Source organism: Equus przewalskii, chromosome 15 (genome assembly GCF_037783145.1).
Source record: "Equus przewalskii isolate Varuska chromosome 15, EquPr2, whole genome shotgun sequence".
Lineage (NCBI taxonomy): Eukaryota > Metazoa > Chordata > Mammalia > Perissodactyla > Equidae > Equus > Equus przewalskii.
Window position 1 is genome coordinate 32,431,386 of NC_091845.1, and position 22,869 is coordinate 32,454,254.

Consider the following 22,869-nt stretch of genomic DNA (forward strand, 5'->3'; position numbering starts at 1 on the left):
TATATTTACTAGTTAAGAAGTTTCTGAAAGTGATACTAGAAAGAATTTGTCCTGCTGTAGCATAATCATCAGACATTGATTGAGTGTGTGACGTAAACTGGTTGGGGCTAGTGTGAGTGGTATTGCTTGGAGAGCAGGCATGATCATTGGAATTCGCCAGACTGATCTATAGCTATAGGAATCTGAGGCAAAAGAGAATTAGAGTTTGATCAGGGAAGGGAAAAAGCAAAGAAAAATGTAAAAATCCAGGTTAAAGTGGTAGAATAAAAAATTGATTCAGAGAGTCAGAATTAAGAAGATCTAGTAGAGTTAAGAGGCAGAGTGTGGAAAGATCCCCTGAAGCAATGGCACGCATTGATGGGGAACCTTTTATGGAGTACCCACTGAGGCCAAATTCCTTGGAGAGCAGAGAATGGCTAAGAGCATTTTGTAAATTTGGCTTGCAAAGGACCAGGGAAACACGGGCCTTGCCTCCTGTAGCTTACAGAATTTTACCCAGGGAAGAAAGAAATATAAATAAAAAGTCATATGAAAAAACATGGTAGCATGTGTTTAGAACAACCTCAGAGTATAGAATGAATGATCGGGCTGTAACAATTGGATGATATTCCTAGTAAAGTACATGTGTCTGTAGAGAGGGAGGAACTTCGTTGTTTCAGGGCAGTAGACCTGTATATACTCATTAAAGAAGTAAAAGTAATTTTATCTGGTATGTCCTTCCCTCGAACATCTTGTCCCTTCCCATAATAGTCTGTTAGCAGATCTGTGACCTCTCAACTCACCTAATTTCCACAAGTCTCATAAGGCGTGTGGGATCTTCTTTCTTTTCTACAGAGAACCCAGCATCAGGCTCTTTCCTGACTTCCCACTCTACACCTCCACACTGCCATTTTAATTCTGATACAGCTGCCCCATGTTGTTATGGAAGGGTTGAAGGGAGGTATCTTTCAATGTCTCCTCTGAAGTCAAAAGTAGAAAGTGGAGCTTCCTACTTTCTATTTAACATATTCTCCCTTCAGGATTTCAGCCCAGAGAAGAGAAGGCAGGATATTTGGTATCTTATACCTTGCCTTCCTCTTCCCCCTTTGCCTTCAGCGTCATTCATGGCAATGTACCAGAAGACTTAGGTCTCCCTTCTTTCAGACTGGCACATGCTCTCTTTGGTCATCTTCTAAATTCTTTCCAAAAGTGGCTTTTAGTACATACAACGGTAGAGTTAGCCAAACCCCATTCTTGTTATATTAATGAGCATAATAAAATAAGAACTTTAGAAAAGCCCTCATCTCTCAACAAAATGGGGCTTTTCAAGATTTGTTAAGGAAAATTCGATTTTGGTAGTAAAATCAAATGTCAGAACTTTCTTTCTCTTTGTATTTCTGCTATCACAAGTCTTAATCGCCCCAAGGCAAGTGTATGCACCTGCCGACTGGGAAGATCACAGATTTGGAGATGAAAAAAAGCACATTTATAATTCTTGTAACATGTTTTTCTGTGTTTTTGGCAACAGTTGAATGGCAACTTCTCATTATTTGGAGACATTTTGCTGCATATTGTGCCGTTTTGTTAGTCCTGAATAATTTATCTGTTTTATAGATGACGGTTTGCTAGTCCAGAATGGTTTATATGTATTATAAGATATATAAATATATTTTACTTTATTTGTGCATAAAAATATGATGTAGGATTTAAGGCAAAATGTTTATTTTGTATAATTTATCATTATAGGTAATAAATTTATTTATAATATTGAATAAACATTTTAAATTCATAATATCTGTAAAGGATTATATAGATGTCAGTTTTACATAGTATACATCATGGCTGTATATATTGTTCCCAAATAGGTAGTGGCTCCTAAGAAAGCACGCTTAGCAGAAGCTCAGAAGTCTTTAGCTGAGACAATGGAGCTTTTGAATCAGAAAAGAGAAGAACTGGCAGAAGTAGAACATCATCTGGAAAATTTACAAAGAACGTTTAGGGAGAAAACTGAGGAAAAGGCTCGTTTAGAAGACCAGGTGGAACTCTGTGCTAAGAAACTGGAAAGAGCCTCAAAACTAATTGGAGGACTAGGTGGAGAAAAATCGAGGTCAGATTTCTACTCATTTTGACAATATGTAAGAATGTCAGGCTTGAATATGTGACTTTCCTTGAGTATTGCGATTACTGATTTTAAAATGGCTGGTTGAGAATGTGGGACATTCTACAAGGCGCCTGGCCAGGTTTCTCTGAACAGAATATCGATGTCAAGAGTGGTGTTTGCAACTTGCTTTCAAATGTTTTTTAAAAAAAGGGAGAAGCAATAAGCCAAGTGATAATTTTTAATCTAAATGGTGAGTATGTGGGTGATCATTGTACAATTGTTTCCAACTTTATGTATGTTCAAAATTTTTCATAAAAAATGTTTGGGGGAGAGTAGTGGATATATGGTTCACTTTGTTAAAATTTATTTCTAAGAAGCTATAACTGGCTTGATCTAACACAGCCGGTTAGCTTTATTCTATGTATTAATTATAGATATATCTAGCTGACCAGCCAGCTATCTCATTTATTAATTGTATTTGTTGAATATATAACATGAAAAAGTAATATGCCTTTCTTGACAATACTTTGTAGTGCAGACTAGATGGTATTGGAATGCACTTTTTTATTGTAAAGGTTTCATTGAATATAAAAAATATCAACCTTAGCAACATTATGGCAGCTTCTATACAACTTAAATGTATTTGCTGGTAATGAGTTGCAAATGTTCCTATGTTTTACAGGCTAACAATAAATACTGAAACAAATAACATGGCCACTAGACCAAATAATCCTGGAGAAAATTATTAGATAAAATGTTTGTGTTTTATTGTTTTTGTTTTTGCTTATTCTGAAGGGCCAGTCCTGCAAAATATGCCTAATATTCTAATAAGGAAAGGTGGATTGCCATTCATATAACATAGATAGGTATTGTAGCATGTTAGAGCTAGAAGGGACCCAGCCTCCTCATTTGGTAGATAAGGAAGTCCTCAACATTTCATGGCTTTTTGTTATAGAATCTGGACTAGAATTTCTGCCCCTTGCCCTTTCAATTACTGTCTTCCATCATTCTCTTTTGTGAGTCTGTTGCCTTTGTTTGATATTACAGATGGTCTCAAGCTGCTGATGACCTTCAGATAGTGTATGAAAATTTAACTGGTGATGTCTTAGTATCAGCAGGAGTAATAGCCTACCTTGGTGCTTTCACTTCTGGCTTTCGACAAACATGTACAGAAAATTGGAGCATGTTGTGCAAGGTGATGGTTTTACATTTCATAAGTTTCTTTTTAGAATGTTCAAAGTATGTGTTAGGGTATTTTGAGGAGAAGATGCTAATAAGGACAGAAAGGGAAGAAATAACTGAAAATATGGGGTCTTTCTTTTTTTGCTTCTTGTTTGATCAGTAAAATACTTCTGTAGTCAAACTTTTAATTCAGTTTTTTTCTGTTCCTTAGAGCTATTAAATAATATCTAATGACAATTAAATCAATATTTTAATTTAAAAAATATTTCAATCAACAAAATGAAAGAAAATATCAGATAAATGTTTATTTCTTGCAGGAGAAAAAAATCCCGTGTTCAGAGGAGTTCTCACTGAGTAAGACCCTGGGTGATCCAGTAAAAATTAGAGCTTGGAATATTGCTGGATTACCAACAGATACATTCTCCATAGATAACGGAGTGATTGTTAATAACTCCAGGCGTTGGTAAGGAACATAAAGTATTTATTTTTCAATTGTTTCATTTGAAAATTTTCAGACATGGAAAAATGTTGAAAAGATTTTAGAGTAAGCACCCATATAGCTACCACCTCCTAGATCCTGCAATTAACATTTTATTATTTTTCCTGCTTTATCACATATTTATTTATCCATCCCTCTATCCATCCATCAACTCATCCCTTTTTACACATTTCAACATGAGTTGCAAATATGGTTATACTTCCTCCCAAATACTTCAGCATGCATATCATTAACTAAAGTTCAATAATTGTTTGTTTCTTTTGAGGTAAAATTCACATACAATGAAATACACAGAACTTAAGTTTATCATTCGATGAGTTCCAACAAAAGTATACACTTGTGCAACCCAAACTTCTATCAAGGTGCAGAACATGACTAACACCCAGGAAGTACTTTTATGTTTCTTCCCAGTAAATCCCTGCCCTCCCCCCACCATAGGAAATTATTATTCTGATTATTTTCCACCACAGGTTAGTTTTGCCTATTCTAGAACTTCATATAAATGGAATCATACTGTATGTGCTCCTTTGTGTAAGCTTTCTTCCACACAGCATAATGTTCCTATTTTTTGTTGCTGAGTAGTTTTCTATTGTATGAACATATCACTGTTTATGCATTTTCCTATTGATGGACATGTAGGCTTATTCTAGTTTTTGGCTATTCAATGTATTTATTTTAACTAGGTATTTCTTTTTTTATTTTTTATTGTTTTATTGGTTTATAAAGTTATATAAATTTCAGGGGCTGGCACTATGGCCAAGTGGCTAAATTCACATTCTCCGCTTCCGCGGCCCAGGGTTTCACTGGTTCAGATCCTGGGTGTGGATCCAACACTACTCATCAAGCCATGCTGAGGTGGTGTCCCACATAGCAGAACTAGAAGGACCTACAACTAGAATATAGAACTATGTACTGGGGGATTTTGGGGAGAAGAAGGAAAAAAAGACCGGCAACAGATGTTAGCTCAGGGCCAATCTTTGAAAAAAAAAATTCAGGTGTACATCATTATATTTTGATTTCTGTGTAGATTACATCAAGTTCACCACCCAAAGACTAATTGCAATTCATCACCATACACATATGCCTAATCACCCCTTTCACCCTCCTGCCTCCCCACATCCCCTCTGGGAACCACCAGTCTAATCTCAGTCTAATCTCTGTTTCTATGTGTATGTTTGTTGTTGTTTTTATCTTCTATTTATGAACAAGATCATATGGTATTTGACTTTCTCCCTCTTAATTATTTCGCTTAGCATAATACCCTCAAGCTCCATCCATGTTGTCACAAATGGCCAGATTTCATCCTTTCTTATGGCTGAGTGGTATTCCATCGTTTATATATACTACATCTTCTTTATCCATTCATCCCTTGATGGGCACCTAGGTTGCTTCCAAGTCATGGCTATTGTGAATAATGCTGCAGTGAACATAGGGGTGCATATATCTTTATGCATTCGAGTTTTCATGTTCTGTGGATAAATACCCAGTGGTGGAATAGCTGGATCATTTGGTAGCTCTATTCTTAATTTTTTGAGGAATCTCCATACTGTTTTCCATAGCGGCTGCACCAGTTTGTACTCCCATTAGCAGTGTATGAGAGGTCGTTTTTCTCCACATCCTCTCCAACACTTATTATTTCCTGTCTTATTAATTATAGCCATTCTGATGGGTGTTAGGTGATATCTCATTGTAGTTTTGATTTGCATTTCCCTGATAATTAGTGATGCTGAACATCTTTTCATGTGCCTGATGGTCATCTGTATATCTTCTTTGGAGAAATGTCTGTTCAGATCTTTTGCCAATTTTTTAATTGAGTTGTTAGTTTTTTTGTTATTGAGATGTATGAGTTCTTTATATATTTTGGATCCATTAACCCCTTATTGGATATATCATTTGCAAATATCTTCCCCCAGTTGTTAGGTTGCCTTTTCATTTTGTTGATGGTTTCCTTTGCTGTGTAGAAGCTTTTTGGTTTGGTGTAGTCCCTTTTGTTTATTTTTTTCTATTGTTTCCCCTGCCAGGTCAGACATGGTACTTGAAAATATGCTGCTAAGACTGATGTCAAAGAGCATACCGCCTGGGTTTTCTTCTAGAAATTTCATGGTTTCAGGTCTTACGTTCAAGTCTTTAACCCATTTTGAGTTAATTTTTGTGTTGGTGAAAGACAGTGTTCTACTTTCATTCTTTTGCATGTAACTGTCCAGTTTTCCTCTCACTGTTTATTGAAGAGACTTTCCTTTCTCCATTGTATGTTCTTGGTTCCCTTGTCAAAAATTAGCTGTCCATAGATGTGTGGTTTTATTTCTGGGCTCTCAATTCTGTTGCATTGATCTGTGTGTCTGGTTTTGTGCCAGTACCATGTGTTTTGATTACTATAGCTTTGTAGTATATTTTGAAATCAGGGAGTGTGATACCTCCAGCTTTGTTCTTTTTTCTCAGGATTCCCTTGACTATTTGGGGTCTTTTTTTGTTTCATATAAATTTTAGGATTATTTGTTCTATTTCTGTGAAAAATGTTTTTGGAACTTTCACATAGAGATTGCATTGAATCTGTAGATTGCTTTAAGAAGTATGGACATTTTAACTACGTTAATTCTTCCAATCCAAGAGCACGGAATCTATTTCCATTTCTTTGTGTCTTCTTCTGTTTGTTTCAACAATGTTTTATAGTTTTCGGTGTAATTAAGTATTTAAACCCATTTCCAAGATACTACAACTTGATAATTTGTGCCATTTCACAGATATCTTTTCCAATTGCTATCACTGATAGTGTGATAACTATATGAACTTTCCAAGTGGTTTTAATTATTATCCTTTTATTTATATCACTTTGAGAAACTTCAGAAAGTACTCTCATCTGAGAAATAGTTTCCTATAAATGGCTGTTTAGTCATGTTGTCATCTAATTTTAAAAGTCTTTTCATGGGACTGAACTCAAACATACTATGACAGATACTATTGAGCTGTTACACTCAGGAGATACTGTTGTAAGTGCCCTATATCCTCACAAACGCCTATGAGTTAGATATTATTATTCCATTTTACAGATGAGGAAATTGAGGCCCAGAGTGATTTAGTAATTTGAAATTTAGTAAGATAACTGAGCTAATAAGTAGTGGAGTCAGAATTTGAACCCAGGCAGTTTAACTCCCCAATCCTTTTTCTTATTTACTATGTTAAGTTAAATGTGGAATAGGATGTCACATTCACTGGCTTTAAAATTTTAATGGAAATATCAGTCTTCTTTTGGAATAAGAGATACATTAACTATATAAGGAAATCTTGCATTCTGAAAGTTTGAGTTATTGTTTGTTTATATTCTTTGAAAACCTTACTAGATACTTCAAGACATCTATATCTCCTTTATAGTGATAGTATTGTTTTAATAAAATAAGGATGTGTGTAATCATATTTTATCTACTCAAAATTTTACTTGAGAGTGAACATCCCTAGGTTGAAACTTCTAGGCAATTAGTAAAATTTTTAATAATCCAAGAAAGTATATTTAGCTATTGAAAAAATGTTCTCTGGTAGAGCAGGGAAAATTCTATTTAACAGAATATTAGACCCTGAGTCTTCTTTAACTCTGCTTTCGAATTCTTTTCCATGCATTTGGTGGCCATTCAGATTTTTCAAATTACTGTTCAGAAAATGCTGTTGGGATATCTATAAGTCTTACTTGAAATTCAAGGAAACTAGAGGTTTCAGAATTGTATGTGAATTGAGGAAAATAATCTGTCATTTTCTGGCAGAAATCTGACTCTTCTAATAAAGTAGTATTCCAATTGAGTTACCCTTTCTACCTGTTATTTTTGGACTAGCTAATCAATAGGCCATGGACTGGGTGAGTTTTGCAGGATGAGTCTCCATCCTTGTAGCCCAAACTTCACTTCTGGCCAGTTGGGCCCACTGTGGTCATGTATGGCTATCGTCCTTCTTGACACCAATGTAAGTGGCCACAGAGGCTTAGTCTCCTCTCTGTACCTCCTGACAGCAAAACCCAGTAATATAGCTAATGTTCACTCTTGGTTACTCACTTTGACTATCTTAAGTATACCTGAGAGAAAAACTGGGCCACCAGACCTCTGGAAGGTGAAAATTGGTGTCTCTCTCTCTCAGGCTGTAGGACCTATCTCCTGTGTTATTCTCTGCACAGCTGCTTCATTAGTTGTTGTGCAATTATTTCAAAGCCTTGTCAAACTTTATATTTTGTTATTATAAATTAAATAATTATATAATCCTTTAAAATAGCTGTTCTGTAACAAGTTATAAGCCAACCATGTTATCTTGGGTTCTTGGTGTGGGTAGTAGGATTCAGGCGAAATTCCATGACTTTTGACTTGTATCTGATTTTTAAGCCAAAAAATTTCACTCCTAGGAACGTATGCTATGGATAAAATAAAAAATGTGTTTCAAAAGTTATATTAGGGGCTGACCCGGTGGCGTAGTGGTTAGGTTTGCATGCTAATCATGAGTTGAACTGGGTTTGGGTTTTGTTGTTGTTATGGTAAAGATTAGGAGACCTTCAAAAAAAAGTTCAGGGGCTTCAAATTAATCTAGCTTTGGGTCTATACTTAGAATGAAGGCTAAGGTTCTGGAGTGTTTTTCTCAGTGTTAGAGTTTTACTTTCAGCTTTCAAGCATTCCTGAATGCCCATGACACAGAGGTGGTCTTTCTCTACATTTTTGCTCTTCCCCTGGAGGAAGGTTGCTGTTGCTCGGCACTCTGTGTTAGGTTGTTTTGGGGGCAGAGTGGGAATTCTGTTATTCTGATTCTTACTCCATCTTAGGAAGGCCCTGTGCACGTGGGCCTTCAGGGTAGGACTTTTTCATTCCTTCTGCCCCTCCTTCCTATGACAGCTAAATTCTGCCTTCTACCTGTGATTGGTCTTGAACAGAAGTTTCCCACCCCTTTCCTAGAGTAAAAGACCTCTGCTTGGTAAAGGTTGATAAAGGTATAATATTTTTAGCTCAAGACATTTTCCTGAGAAAGTGCCAATACATGATAAATACTCAATAAATTTTAGTTTTTTATAATTATCATCTTCAAATACGTCATTTTAGTGTCTAAATCTTAAATTCTGACTTTGCTTACCTTTTAACCATGATGAAAATACTTACTGTGCTGCTTTATTATTATTTATTAACATATCACTTTGGCTACTTAACAGCAGATCTTTGTTTTCCCCACAATTACTACCTCTGTGAGAAGCATAGATGAGTAATGCTTTCTTGTTCAGACTGCCCAGGGATCTCAAATGTCGACTAGTGATCCTTTCATACCAACAGTCAGGTAAACTTGGAATACAAATACTATGGCATGGCCTTATCTCTCTGATGTACGACTCAGTTTTCCAATTGTATTTGTAATACTTTCATAAGGCTACATTAGGTAGGACTTGGATTTCTTTTGGAATAAGCAGAAATCTCTAATTATTGCATTACCAAGACCATTGATTTAGGTATTACCAAGAAGACTGATTAGCATTAAAATGTTAATTTATATAATTTGTTACTTTTTGCAAGAGAATGAACAAATATTGCATTTTTCCAATAATAAGGATACATAATGAAGAAAAAAAGTCCCTTAAGCAGTGCCTTGAAAGGTATTAAAAGCATCTAGTCTGATTACTAGGCAACTTTTAAGTAGCTGTATGCAAAATAACTTTCTCATTTTCAAAACACTTTTCTTCTGTTTGCTGTGATAGCACAAGTAAATTTTAACTAGTGTCTGGACATTTTTGTGCTTTCAGTAGGATTTCAGCACAATTTGAGTTGAGAAAGAAAACAACCAGTCAGCTAGTCTTGGATTGTTTCGTCTTTTGGAAAGGAAAGAAAATAAGAATAGAGTTGTCTGGGAGTAGTTGATTAAAGAGCTTCTCTGTAGGTAAGGGGAAAAGGGATTTTATCTTTAGAAGCTGATGAAACAGAAAGAGAATGTCTGAGAAAGCCAAAGTGACATGGGATGAAAACTCCCCTTTCTGTGCTAATATTTTTTAAAGATAGTTTAATGCACTGTACTGAATACAAAAGGAACCTAGGACAGGGCTGGCCCCGTGGCCGAGTGGTTAAGTTCGCGCGCTCAGCTGCAGGCGGCCCAGTGTTTCGTTGGTTCGAATCCTGGGCGCGGACATCGCACTGCTCATCAGACCACGCTGAGGCAGCGTCCCACATGCCACAACTAGAAGGACCCACAACGAAGAATATACAACTATGTACTGGGGGGCTTTGGGGAGAAAAAGGAAAAAATAAAATCTTTAAAAAAAAATTAAAAAAAAAAAAAAAAGGAACCTAGGACAGTCAGCATCATCACTGAGGAAGAGGAAGGGAAAGCACATAATATTTTGCATATCTTAAACCATGAATCATAAGCTCTTGAACACAAAGTTTTTACCATACTTACATAGAAAAAATTCCTAAATAGACCTCAAATATATACCACACTAAATTTGGAAACTTAGTTTATAGTTCCACTCATAATCTGAAGAAATCCATTGTAGGCTAGTGGATCTCTTATTTTAAGTTTTTATCAAATAAATAGGAGTATTTTTCATATTATGTTAACAGATATCATGTATTAAAATTACCATGAAGACAATATGTTATATTGGAAAGAGCAGAGCTTACAGGATCACATGATCCTACTTCTGTCATTGAACTAGTTTTGGAACCTTGGAACCTTGGGCAAAGTACTCTTCAGGACCAAATTTGTTCATTTCAAAAATAAATGAGAATAAAACTCCTTTTCACTTTTTTCTTATAGGACTTTTGTGAAGATTAGTCCTGATAGTGTATGTGAAACACTTTCTATCTGTACAGCTTGATGGTGATGTTTATTATTTAAAGTAAATAATTTTAAAGAAATTGCAAATCTGTTTATTCCCCTCTGATTTTTTCTTATTATATTCTAGGCCTTTAATGATTGACCCCCAGGGTCAAGCCAATAAGTGGATCAAAAACTCTGAGAAAGAAAATCAGCTTAGTGTTATTAAGCTATCTGATTCAGACTATATGAGAACACTGGAAAACTGTATTCAGTTTGGAACTCCACTTCTATTAGAAAATGTTGGTGAAGAACTGGATCCATCTTTGGAGCCTTTACTACTTAGACAAACTTTTAAACAAGGTAGAAGTCAATCACTATTAGTTGATAGAACTGAAAGATGATTGGATTGTCTTTGAGGCATATGTTTGAGGTATATCTTTGAGGCAAGAAAACCACAACATAAATTTAATAATAATGTTAATAACTCAGAACTTGTATGTTATTGTTACGCATGAAAGGAAGTTTGGAACAAGTATCAGGGTTGAACTTTGGTCAGATGTTCCAAAATAAATACCTTGCCCTCCCTTCAGTGCCTTAACCACTGTTATCTAGACTGTTGTTCGCTAGGGAACATGAAGTTGAAGCCAGCCTTAAGTTCCTTTACCTTGTGACTATGGATCACACAAAGTCCATTTTTATGAATAGTAATGGTTAACGTGGACCAGAGTTGACTTCAGGCAAACATTGCCCACCTTATATCTTTCTGCTTATAAAAATTTTATCTCTGCCAAACTCACATACTTTTAAGAGCTTTAGTCATATACAAATAATTTTGGAATCATGATTGACAATTGATAGAGGAAGTAAGATCAAAAGAAATCTTGATTTAGAAGTTTCTGTGGTAACCAGAGAAAATGTTGTATAGCACTTCAGAATAAATGAGTCCCACTGTATAATTGCTTACTTGCCTCTGTGTCTGTGACTTTTGTCACACTTGTATTCTATTTTAAATTACTTTAGGACCTTTTGCTTGTAACCTAAGAAATGCCTTAACATTGGGGGAGGGGCTATGTATCTTTGGTTTACTTCTCATGCATTTGTTTTCTAAAATATAGGTGGCATTGATTGCATCAGACTTGGTGAGGTCATTATTGAGTATTCCTTTGATTTCAAGTTTTATATCACCACAAAACTGAGAAATCCACATTATATGCCAGAGCTGGCTACAAAGCTGTCTTTGCTCAATTTCATGATAACTCCAGAAGGACTTGAAGATCAATTACTAGGTATTGTTGTGGCAAAGGAGAGGTATGTATTTTCTTAGCTGCTTCCAGATGCTCTCAAGAGGAATATTTGTAAGCCATTAATACTTTTGTTGTGTGATTATTTCAAAGCCTTGTCAAATTTTATATTTTGTTATTATAAATTAAATAATCATATAATCCTTTAAAGTAGGCATTCTGTAACAAGTTATAAGCCAACCATGTTATCTTGGGTTCTTAGTGTGGGTAGTAGGATTCAGGCAAAATTCCATGACTTTTGACTTGTATCTGATTTTTAAGCCAAAAAATTTCACTACTAGGAATGTGTGCTATGGATAAAATTAAAAATGTGTTTAAAAAGTTATATACAGGGGCTGACGCGGTGGCGTAGTGGTTAGGTTTGCATGTTCCACTTCAGTGGTCTGGGGTTCACTGGTTTGGATCCTGGGAGTGGACCTACAAACTGCTCATCAAGCCATGCTGTGGTGGCATCCCACATAAAAGAACTAGAATAACTTACAAATAGGATATACAACTATGAACTTGGGCTTTGGGGAGAAAAAAAAGAGGAAGACTGGCAACAGATGTTAGCTCAGGGCCAATCTTCCTCTCCCCCTCCCCCCCAAAAACCCCTATATCTTCTAAAAAAATTCACTGTTTAAAAAAACACTTATAAATAGGATGTTAATGAAATAACGAAACACTTAGGATAATATTGCCACATTTTACATATATACAATTAATACTTTTTTTTGGCTTGAATTTCTTGAATTATTATTTGTATGGAAGTAATTTTTTTCCTCAGGTTAAGGATAAAGAGATTAATCATCTTGGTTTGTGTTACATGTCTACAACATTATTTAAATGTCTACAAAATTTTGGTATCTAATATTTAGATATGAATTTAGATAAAATATTACAAATTTAGACTAAATGTTTCTATCTTTTTTAGACCAGAATTAGAAGAGGAACGAAATGCTCTTATTCTTCAGTCTGCAGCTAATAAGAAACAACTGAAAGATATAGAGAAAAAAATTTTGGAAACGTTATCATCTTCAGAAGGGAACATTTTAGAAGATGAAAGTGCAATTAAAGTCTTAGACTCTGCTAAAATCATGTCCAATGAGATAACAAAGAAACAGCAGGTGAAAAAAGAATCCTAGAAATATTTCGATTCTTAAGATTCCAATTTGCTCCCAGTCCCTGAGGGAAGTGATGTGCTAGGGTTACTGGAAAAGAAAAAGAAGTCATAAAATACCAAAACATGGAAACTAATTTTAAACTCACGAGAGAATCTCACTTACTATTGAATTATTCAAAGTCTAATCTATATGATATCTACACAAAAGAAATAGATTTAGAATGAGTTTTAAACATATATTTTTTATTATTGCATAGGTAAGGCAAGTTAGTCAGGTTCATTCAAATTTTAGTTGATTCTTTACCTACAAATTGAGTTCAAGAATTTGGCTCACCTCTATTCCTGGTTGGAGCTTAAGGTGTGTGGAGATAATTGCTGGTTAATTGGATGGTAAGTGATTCTAGGAAGGAATAAGGATGTTCTTCTCACATACGTTGTCCGTTGTCAGGGAGAGAGGTATAATTGTTGGGAGTGCCAAGTGGAGGAAGCAAGACAAGTGCTCCACAGCCAATAATGTATTTATTCATCTAATACAGCCAAATGGTATTTTTATATTACATCTTTTTTTTTAATAGCATCCTACAATGTTATAGGTGGCAGAGGCCTTAGCTATCAGTCATCTTTTACATTTCATAGTTAAGAAAACTAGGGCCCAAAAAGAGTAGTTGAGGCCCAAGATCACACAATTAAATGATACTACAGAATGATTTCTGTAGGCTAGCTGTATTGATTTTCAGATCTTTCAATTCTCCTTGGCCCACTCAATGAATTAACCACATCTTAATACTGGGGTAATTAAAAAATGAAGAGAAACCAAAATAGAAATTGCACTAATTGCTCAGCAACCTTCCACTGCTCCCCACCCCATGTACTCAAGCTCTGAGGTAGAACTTTCAAAAGGTCTAGGCACCCTTCCGCTAGGGATGACTTTAGGTTTTCATGACTGTGATGGTAATGATTCTTACTGGTCAAGCGTACTTTTGTTTGTTTGTTTGTTTGCATTTCGAGGGAGCCAAAGGAGTAGTGTCTTAGAGTAATATCCTACAGTAGCCCCTATCTGGGGACCGTGGCTGAGGTATTCCATGTCTCGCTTCACAATTGCTGTCAATCAGAGCAGAACCAGCTTCTATTGTCCTCTTACCACAATGTTTTTTCAAAAGGGGGAAAGGATAGGAAGCATTTCTCAGCTTATTTCCTATTAAGACTCAAGGAAGAAAGGAGATATAAATATTTATTGGTTCAAGTACTTTTTCTTACAGTTACAAATTTAATGAAATTTAATTTAATCATAATGTCTATCTGACTGGGTCCCATTGATCATTATGAACATCATTTAAATTCATTATACATTTTGATCCAAAACATGCTCTGTATCTGGCCCTGATTCTATTCCACCTACCCAATGTGAAAAAAGCCATCTTCAGAGGCAAGTTCCCCCAAATAGTCTAAAACCTGCTTTTTACTTTTATGCTATCCCATAAGATTAAACAAACACAAACAAAATTTTAGGAATTTATTCTATAGGTTTCAAAGCCTTCCCTCCCCCCAAAGTTTTCTTAAGTTTAGTCTTTTTGATTCTTGAAAAGTATAAAATATATAATATCACAGCCGAGGAAATTCTTAAACATAACGAATTCTCCTCTTTTAACATCATATGATCACAATGTTTATTTCTTAGAAAATATCTTGTACTTTGATTTTAGGCTATTGATGGTAATTAATCAAAAAATGTACTTATATTTCTTGAGTTTAGCATTTCATACTAAGGAGCCAAGTTTAGCAAACACTATTTATAAATATACTGCAGATCAAGCCATCGAACCTGAGTTAAATTATTATTTACTGTTTAAAATTAATAACAATATTTGCTGATTATTTTTGCTTGCTATTGCCATTAATAGTAAAAGGCATTTGAGCTAAAAAAAAAACAAACTTGACTTAACATAAGGTTTAAATGGGAATGTTAAGATTATGCTTTCTTATGTAAAATGTCATTAATTTCCACTGTTGATAACTTTGTTTTATTTACTTATAGTCACAAGTGAAGGGGCTGGCCCTGTGGCTAAGTGGTTAAAGTCTGCATGCTCCACTTTAGCGGTCCGGGTTTGTGGGTTCAGATCCTGGGAGTGAACCTACTCCACTTGTCAGCCATGATGTGGAGGCGTACCACATACAAAATAGAGGAAGATTGGCACAGATGTTAGCTCAGGGCTAATCTTCCTCAAGCCAAAAAAAAAAGAAAATGAGGAAAATTGCCAACAGATGTTACCTCAGGGTGAATCTTCCTCACCAAAAAAAAAAAAAAAAGATTAAAGTTCAAAACTTAGTTATAGTTATACTGTATAATTTTGGAGAAAGTTTGCAAGGAACAGAAACCCACTCAAATTGGCTCAAACTTGAAAGCTACAAGGTGATATTTTATTTTCCCAATTATAGGATATACATACAGCCCTCAGGAATGAATGGAAAGTATTAAGTTTCTATGCTCTTTGTCTATCCCCCTCTCTCTAAGGTTGTATGGTCCTCATTTGTGCTTCTCTCTGCTCCATCTGAAGACAATTTCTTCTGTAAAACTTTTGTATCTTCCTTTGTACATTTATCTTTTCTGTAGAAACCAACTCTGGTCCCATCACCTTTTAGCACTAATACCCAGTACTACCTGACTTCTGTTTCTGAGGTTCTTAAAGTTCTAATTCTCAGGGGCGGGGGGGGGGGGGGAGGGGGGGTGGGAATTGATTAGTTTGTCTTGGTTCTAACTATCCCTACCACCTGAGTGAGTCAGCTACAAACAGGATCATTCAATACAAACATGACTGCATAGGCACACTCATGCAGCAGAGTCTGTGGACAGCATTTCCAAAGAAGGAAGAGTAGGCTGGAAAAGTGCTGTACTCATTTTTCCTATAGAGCATCAACCTGTCCAGATTGAGTTGTCAGCTGAAGAGTGGTTATCTTGGAGAAATTTTTTCTTTGGGAGTTGAATATCTACACCAAGTTACACATATGAGAAGTAGTTGAAAAAGGTATTCTTAATGTATGAAACCATCAGCCAACAAATATTTCTGAATACCTACTTTGCCAGATTTTGTGCTGGGTTCTGGTGCACATGTTGACACCTTAAACATAAACACGTACACACTTGCTCTCTCTCCTTCTCCCTCTCTATCTCTGAGCTATTAAGATAAAAGAGAGTGAGTGACTATAGTAGACACATGTCAGATTCAGGCAAAGAATAGAAAAATTGACAGCTCTGGTATTCCTCAAATAAGAAAGAGATGGTTGGTGGATAATCACACCTTTAATCTACAAAGCTATTTTTCTTTCTTTTTTCATTCCTCCTTTCCACCCTCTCTTCTTCCTCTTCCCTCATTCCCTAGTTCTTTCCTTCCTTCATTTCCCTTTCTTTCTTTCTAGCTTTTAGCATAATAAAGTACCTTCTTGTAAACTATGCTTCTCTAATTTTGTCATTGAGTTGGGGGGGGGGGTGTTTTTTAAAATCTAAACTTCATTATATGAAAAATACATAGTTAAAACACATTTCCTATTTCTTAATCTTAATTTTTCTCTTCTTCTAGATTGCAGAAAAAACAGAACTCAAAATAGCAGAATCTCGAGAAGGCTATAGACCCATTGCTAAACATTCATCAGTATTATTCTTTAGCATTGCAGACCTGGCTAACATCGATCCCATGTACCAGTACTCTCTCACCTGGTTCGTGAACCTTTATATCAACTCTATTCATGACAGGTAAACGTTCTCTAGCTTCACTCATCCTTCTTATATTGGATTTTCACCATCCTTTCCATTAAAAAATAACTTTTTTCTTAATATTTATGTAATACATATTATTATAGAACATTTAAAACTATGGAAAAGTAAAAGAAAGAAAGAGGGATGGAGAAAGCAAGCCTCCATCCTATTTTAAATCCTACTTAAGATTTAGGCATACAGGGGCCAGCCCAGTAGCACAGCAGTTAAGTGCGCAAGTTCCGCTTCGCCGGCCCGGGGTTCACCAGTTCGGAACCCTGTGCGGACATGGCATCGCTCAGAAGGCCATGCTGTGTTAGGCATCCCACATATAAAGTGGAATAAGATGGGCTCAGGGCCAGTCTTCCTCAGCAAAAGAGAGGAGGATTGGCAGCAGTTAGCTCAGGGCTAATCTTCCTCAAAACAAAACAAAGCAAAAACAAAAGATTTAGGTATACAGGGATTAGCTTTAGTCCTTTTCCCCTGTCTCTTTTAAATATTTCAATAAGGCACATGACTTATCTTTGCTGACAACTCCAATATATCTTTCTCCAGCCTTGAGGTCTCTAAAAAGCTTCAGTCCCACTGAGGCTAATAATTTGCCAGATATTTTCACTTTAATCAATTAATGAATGTACACAGATTTTGGAGTCCTTAAATCTCAGTTGTGCCACTTACTAGCTGCATGAATAAAGGCAATTAACCTTTCTGTAATTGCCTCAATTTTTCTTATCTGTAAAATAGGGATAATACTACTACCTACCTTTTAGAGTTGTCCTGAGAACTTAAGATATTTGTAAAGTGTTCATAACAATGTCTGGTATTTAGTAACTGCTGTACTTTTTTTTTTCTTCTCCCCAAAGCCCCCCATTACATAGTTGTAAGTCCTTCTAGTTCTGCTATGTGGGATGCTGCCTCAACACAGCTTAATGAGCAGTGCTAGGTCCGTGCCCGGGATCCAAACCAGTGAAACCCTGGGCCACCAAAGCAGAGTGCAAGAACTTAACCTCTCGGCCACGGGGCAGACCCCATAACTATTGTACTTACTAAGTAGAATAAAAATATGATTTGAGACTACTATGTATTTTCTACATGGGCTCTTGGTAGAACAATCTTTCTTGAGTGACTCAAATCCCTGAGCTTTTCCAGTTGGGATTTGGAATTTGAATTTACGCAATCCATACAATGAAGGAAATTCAAGTTGAGGAATTGACATAAATGTCAGTAATAAGTGTCAGCAAGGATGTAGAGTCACCAAAACCCTCATACACTGCTGGTGGGATTGTAAGATAGTGCAGCCACTTTGGAAACATTTTGGAAGTTCCTCAAAAGATTAAATATAGATTTGCCATATGATCCAGCAATTCCAGCAAATCCAGCAATTCTTGGGCAGATACGGAAGAGAATTGATTGCATATGTCCACACAGAAACTTACAGTCATTTTGTTTTTAGACACAAAAAACCATATTCAAAAGTTACTTGGGTTAGTTTTTTACCCCCTTCAGTGTCGTGATGTTAACATGTGAAGTACAGTTAGGTTCATTTGTTTATTTTTGTATTTCATTTTAGGGTTGTCCCCTCATCCTTGTTGATTTTGATTTTATTATGTTTTTGAGCACATAAACCCTTAATATGACTCCAAAAGTAAATCCTGTACAAAGAGGTCCACTTAGAGAAGTATCACTACTCCCTACCCTTCCATCCCACTCCCATGGACCCAAGTGTTACTTTTCCAAAGTAAACTTTTAATTTTGAGATAAATGTAGATTTACATGCAATTATAAGAAATAATAACAGCAATCTTGTGTACTCTTTACCCAGTTTCCCTAATGATGACATTTTGAAAATCTATAGTACAATATCACAGCCAGGATATTGATGTTGGTACAGTCAAGATCCAGAACACTTCCATCACCACAAGGATCCCCTTGTTGCCGTTCATAGCCACATCCACTTCCCTCCCATCCCCACCCTCTTCTGAACCCTTGGCAATCACTAATCTATTCTCTATGTTTGTAATTTTGTCATTTCAAGAATATTATACAAATGGAATCATACAGTATGTAACTTTTGCGGATTGGCTTTTTTCATGCAGCATAATTCTCTGGGGATTCCTTCAGGTTGTTGGGTATATCAATAGTTTGCTCCTTTTTATTGCTGAGAAGTATTTCATGATGTTGAGGTACTATGGTTTGTTTAATCATTCACCTGCTGAAGGACATCTGGGTTATTTCTAATTCTTTGGCTGTTAGGAATAAAACTGCTATACACATGGATGTACAGGTTTTTGTGTGAACATGTTTTCATTTCACCGAGATAAATGCCCAGGGGTGCAATTGCTGAGTCATGTGGTAGTTGCTTGTTTATTTTTTTTAGAGTAACTGCTAAACTTTTCCAAAATGGGTGTATCATCTTACATTCCCATAGGGACTACTGAAAAAAAAACTGAACTAAAAAAATGAAAGCAATATATGCTTATTGCAAAATTTTTAAACATATAAGAGTATAAAGAAGAAAATAAATATGGGTCATAAACTCCACCAGAAGTAATCATTTTTGTCCATATGTTTTCTGACTTTTCATATATTTTTGAAATATATAGATCTTGACCTAGATTTTATGCTTCTTTGGGGCAGAAAAATGTTTCATAACTCTTTGTCTCTGACAGTTCCCTTCTCAGCATAGATCCTCACACTAATAGAGATTCAATAGGTGTTTTTAAATTAACTGATTGTTTTCAGTCATTTTGGAGTATAATAAGAAATTTAGAATTTTAAAAATAGAGAGATGGCCCACTAATTGGGAAAAAATATTTACAAGTTATTTATCCAACAAAGGGTTAATCTCCATAATATACAAAGAACTCACACAACTCAACAATAAAAAATCAAACAACCCAATTACAAAATGGGCAGGGGACATGAACAGACATTTCTCCAAAGAAGATATACAGATGGCCAATAGACACATGAAAAGATGCTCATCGTCACTAATCATCAGGGAAATGCAAATCAAAACTACACTAAGATATCACCTTACACCTGTTAGAATGGCAAAAATATCCAAAACCAAGAGTGACAAATGTTGGAGAGGCTGTGGAGAAAAGGGAATCCTCATACACTGTTGGTGGGAATGCAAACTGGTGCAGCCACTATGGAAAACAGTGTGGAGATTCCTCAAAAAGTTAAGAATAGAAATACCTTATGACCCAGCCATCCCACCACTGGGTGTCTATCCCAAGAACCTGAAATCAGCAATTCCAAAAGTCCCATGCACCCCTATGTTCATCGCAGCATTATTCACAATAGCCAAGTCACGGAACCAACCTAAGTGCCCAGCAACTGATGATTGGATAAAGAAGATATGGTGTGTGTATATATATATATATATATATATATATACAATGGAATACTACTCAGCCATAAAAAAGGACAAAGTCGTCCCATTCACAACAACATGGATAGACCTTGAGGGTATTATGTTGAGTGAAATAAGCCAGACAGAGAAAGACGAACTCTGTATGACTCCACTCATAGGTGGTAGTTAACATATGGACCAAAAGAACTGATCGGTGGTTACCAGGGGAAAGGGGGGTGGGGGGAGGGCACTAGGGGTGAAGTGATGTACCTACAACATGACTAATAATGATGTACAACTGTAATTTCACAAGGTTGTTAACTATCATAACTTTAATTAAAAAAAATAGAGATGGTGTAAACCATATTTCATTTTCTCATAGAATTATACCCTGGTTGTTAACATATAGATTCACAAGAAATCGCACACACAGAAAACTAACTGTACAGGGAGGTCCCACGTACCCTTCACCCAGTTTGTCCAGGGGTAATGTCTTGCATAACTATAGTACAATATCACAACCAGGAAATTCACATTGGTACAATCCAGAGAGCTTATTCAGATTTCACCAGTCTTACCTGCACCCATTTGTGTGTGAGTGTGTGTGTGTGTGTGTGTGTGTGTGTGTGTGTATGTGTGTGTGTGTAGTTTCATATGTCTAACAGTGGCTACTTTGATGAAATAAAAAGAACTTATATGTTGACTCAAATGTTAGTTATTTTTTCTTAGTTTTGTTTGACTCAATATATTTTCCTTTTTTTAAACCTTTCAGTAACAAATCCAAAATTTTGGAAAAGCGCCTACGATATTTAAATGATCACTTCACATACAACTTATATTGTAATATATGCCGATCACTATTTGAGAAGGACAAGCTTTTGTTTTCCTTTTTATTATGTGCCAATCTTCTTCTGTAAGTTACTTCCTTTTTAAAAATTTATTTCTCTTAAAAACCTACCTGGAAAATCTAATCTATAAAGATGACTTTTCACATAAGAATATCATGCTTTTGTTCTGCTTAATTCATGATTTTACTTGCATGTTTCTCTACAATAGTATTGGTGTTTTGATGTTTATTTGGTTTTTAAAATTTAGATCATACAGAAGAATTCACAAAATATTCATGTACAGTTCAAGAAATTCTTACAAAGCAAATTCCTGTGTAACTGCCACCCAGGTCAAGAAATAGGGCCTTTTCATATTGGCTTCTTTCATTTAATAATATGCATTTAAGGTCCTTCCTGTCTTTTCATGGCTTACTAGTTCATTTCTTTTTAGCACTGAAGAATATTCCATTGTCTGGATGTATCACAGTTTATTTATCTATTCAGCTACTGAAAGACATCTTGGTTGCTTCCAAGTTTTGAAAATTGTGAATAAAACTCATAAATATTTGTGTGCAAGTTTTGTGTACAGATAAGTTTTAAAGTCATTTGGTTAAATACCAAGGAGTGTGATGGCTGAATCCTGTGTTAAGAGTAGGTTTAGTTTTGTAAGAAACTGTCTTCCAAAGTAGCTGTACCATTTTTCATTTTACCAACAATGAATGGAAGTTCCTCTTGCTCCACATCCTTGCCAGCATTTGGTCTTAAAGTGTTCCGGATTTTGACCATTCTAATAGATGCAGTGTTATCTCATTTTAATTTGCAATTTGCTAATGACGTATGATGTTGGGAATCTTTTCATATGCTTATTTGCCATCCTTATCTCTTCTTTGGTGAGGTGTCTGTTAGGTCTTTTTTCCATTTTTTATTGGTTTGGTTGTTCATTTTTTATTGTTGAGTTGTATGACAGTGCTTTATCAGATATGTCTTTTGCAAATATTTTCTCCCAGTCTGTGGCTTGACTTCCCTCTTGACAGTGTCTTTTGCAGGGCAGAAGTTTTAAATTTTAATGAAGTCCTCTATATCAATTCTTTCTTTCATGGATCATGCCTTAGTGTTGTATATAAAAAATTGTCACCATACATAAGGCCACCTAGATTTTCTCCTGTTATCTTCTGGGAATTTTATGGATTTGCTTTTTTTTTTTTTCTGGTAAGGAAGATTCACCCTGAGCTAACATACATTACCAATCTTCCTCTTTTTACTTTTGCTTGAGGAAGATTAGCCCTGAGCTACCGTCTGTGTCAGTCTTCCTCTACTTTGTATGTGAGATGCCTCCACAGCATGGCTGGTGAGTGGAGTAGGTCTGTGCCTGGAATCAGAACAAACAAACCTGGGCCACTGAAGCAAGCACTTGGAACTTTAACCACTAGGCCATGGGGCCGGCCCCCTATAGTTTTGCATTTTAAATTTAGGTCTGTGATCCATTTTGAGTTAATTTTTGTGAAGGATGTAAGGTCTCTGTCTCAGTTCATTTTTTTGCATGTGGATGTCCAGTTGTTCCAGCACCATTTGTTGAAAAGATCGTCTGTGTTCCATTGTACTGCCTTTACTCCTTTGTCAAAGATCAGTTCACTGTATTTATATTAACTGTATTTATATGGGTGTATTTACAGGTTCTTTATTCTGTATCATTGATCTATTTGTCTATTCTTTTCTCAGTACTACACTGTCTTGATTACTTGATATAGAAGTATATTTTATTAGCCTTATAGTAAGTCTTGAAGTCAAGTAGTGTCAGTCTTCCAACTTTGCTCTTCTCCTTCAATATTGTGTTGGCTTTTCTGGATCTTTTGCCTCTTTGTATGAAGTAAACTTTAAAATTAGTTTGTCAGTATCCACAAAATAATTTGCTAAGATGTTGATTGGGATTGTGTTGAATCCATAGATCAATTGACTGTATTTATGTGGGTCTATTTCTGGGCTCTGTGTTTTGTTCCACTGATCTAT

The 22,869-nt window shown here is 35.7% G+C and overlaps 1 protein-coding gene across 3 annotated transcripts in view; it reads left to right on the forward strand.

Moving 5' to 3' along the window:
* The window catches only part of DNAH12 (dynein axonemal heavy chain 12), a 213,721-nt gene that overhangs the window by 152,223 nt on the left and 38,629 nt on the right, over positions 1-22,869 (forward strand). For all 3 annotated transcript variants that reach the window (XM_070574868.1, XM_070574869.1, XM_070574870.1), the window contains 8 exons: positions 1,845-2,086; positions 3,128-3,275; positions 3,580-3,725; positions 10,672-10,886; positions 11,642-11,834; positions 12,741-12,933; positions 16,505-16,677; positions 20,808-20,948. In XM_070574868.1, the coding sequence (XP_070430969.1) occupies positions 1,845-2,086; positions 3,128-3,275; positions 3,580-3,725; positions 10,672-10,886; positions 11,642-11,834; positions 12,741-12,933; positions 16,505-16,677; positions 20,808-20,948 (1,451 nt within the window). The remainder of the gene's footprint in view (positions 1-1,844; positions 2,087-3,127; positions 3,276-3,579; positions 3,726-10,671; positions 10,887-11,641; positions 11,835-12,740; positions 12,934-16,504; positions 16,678-20,807; positions 20,949-22,869) is intronic.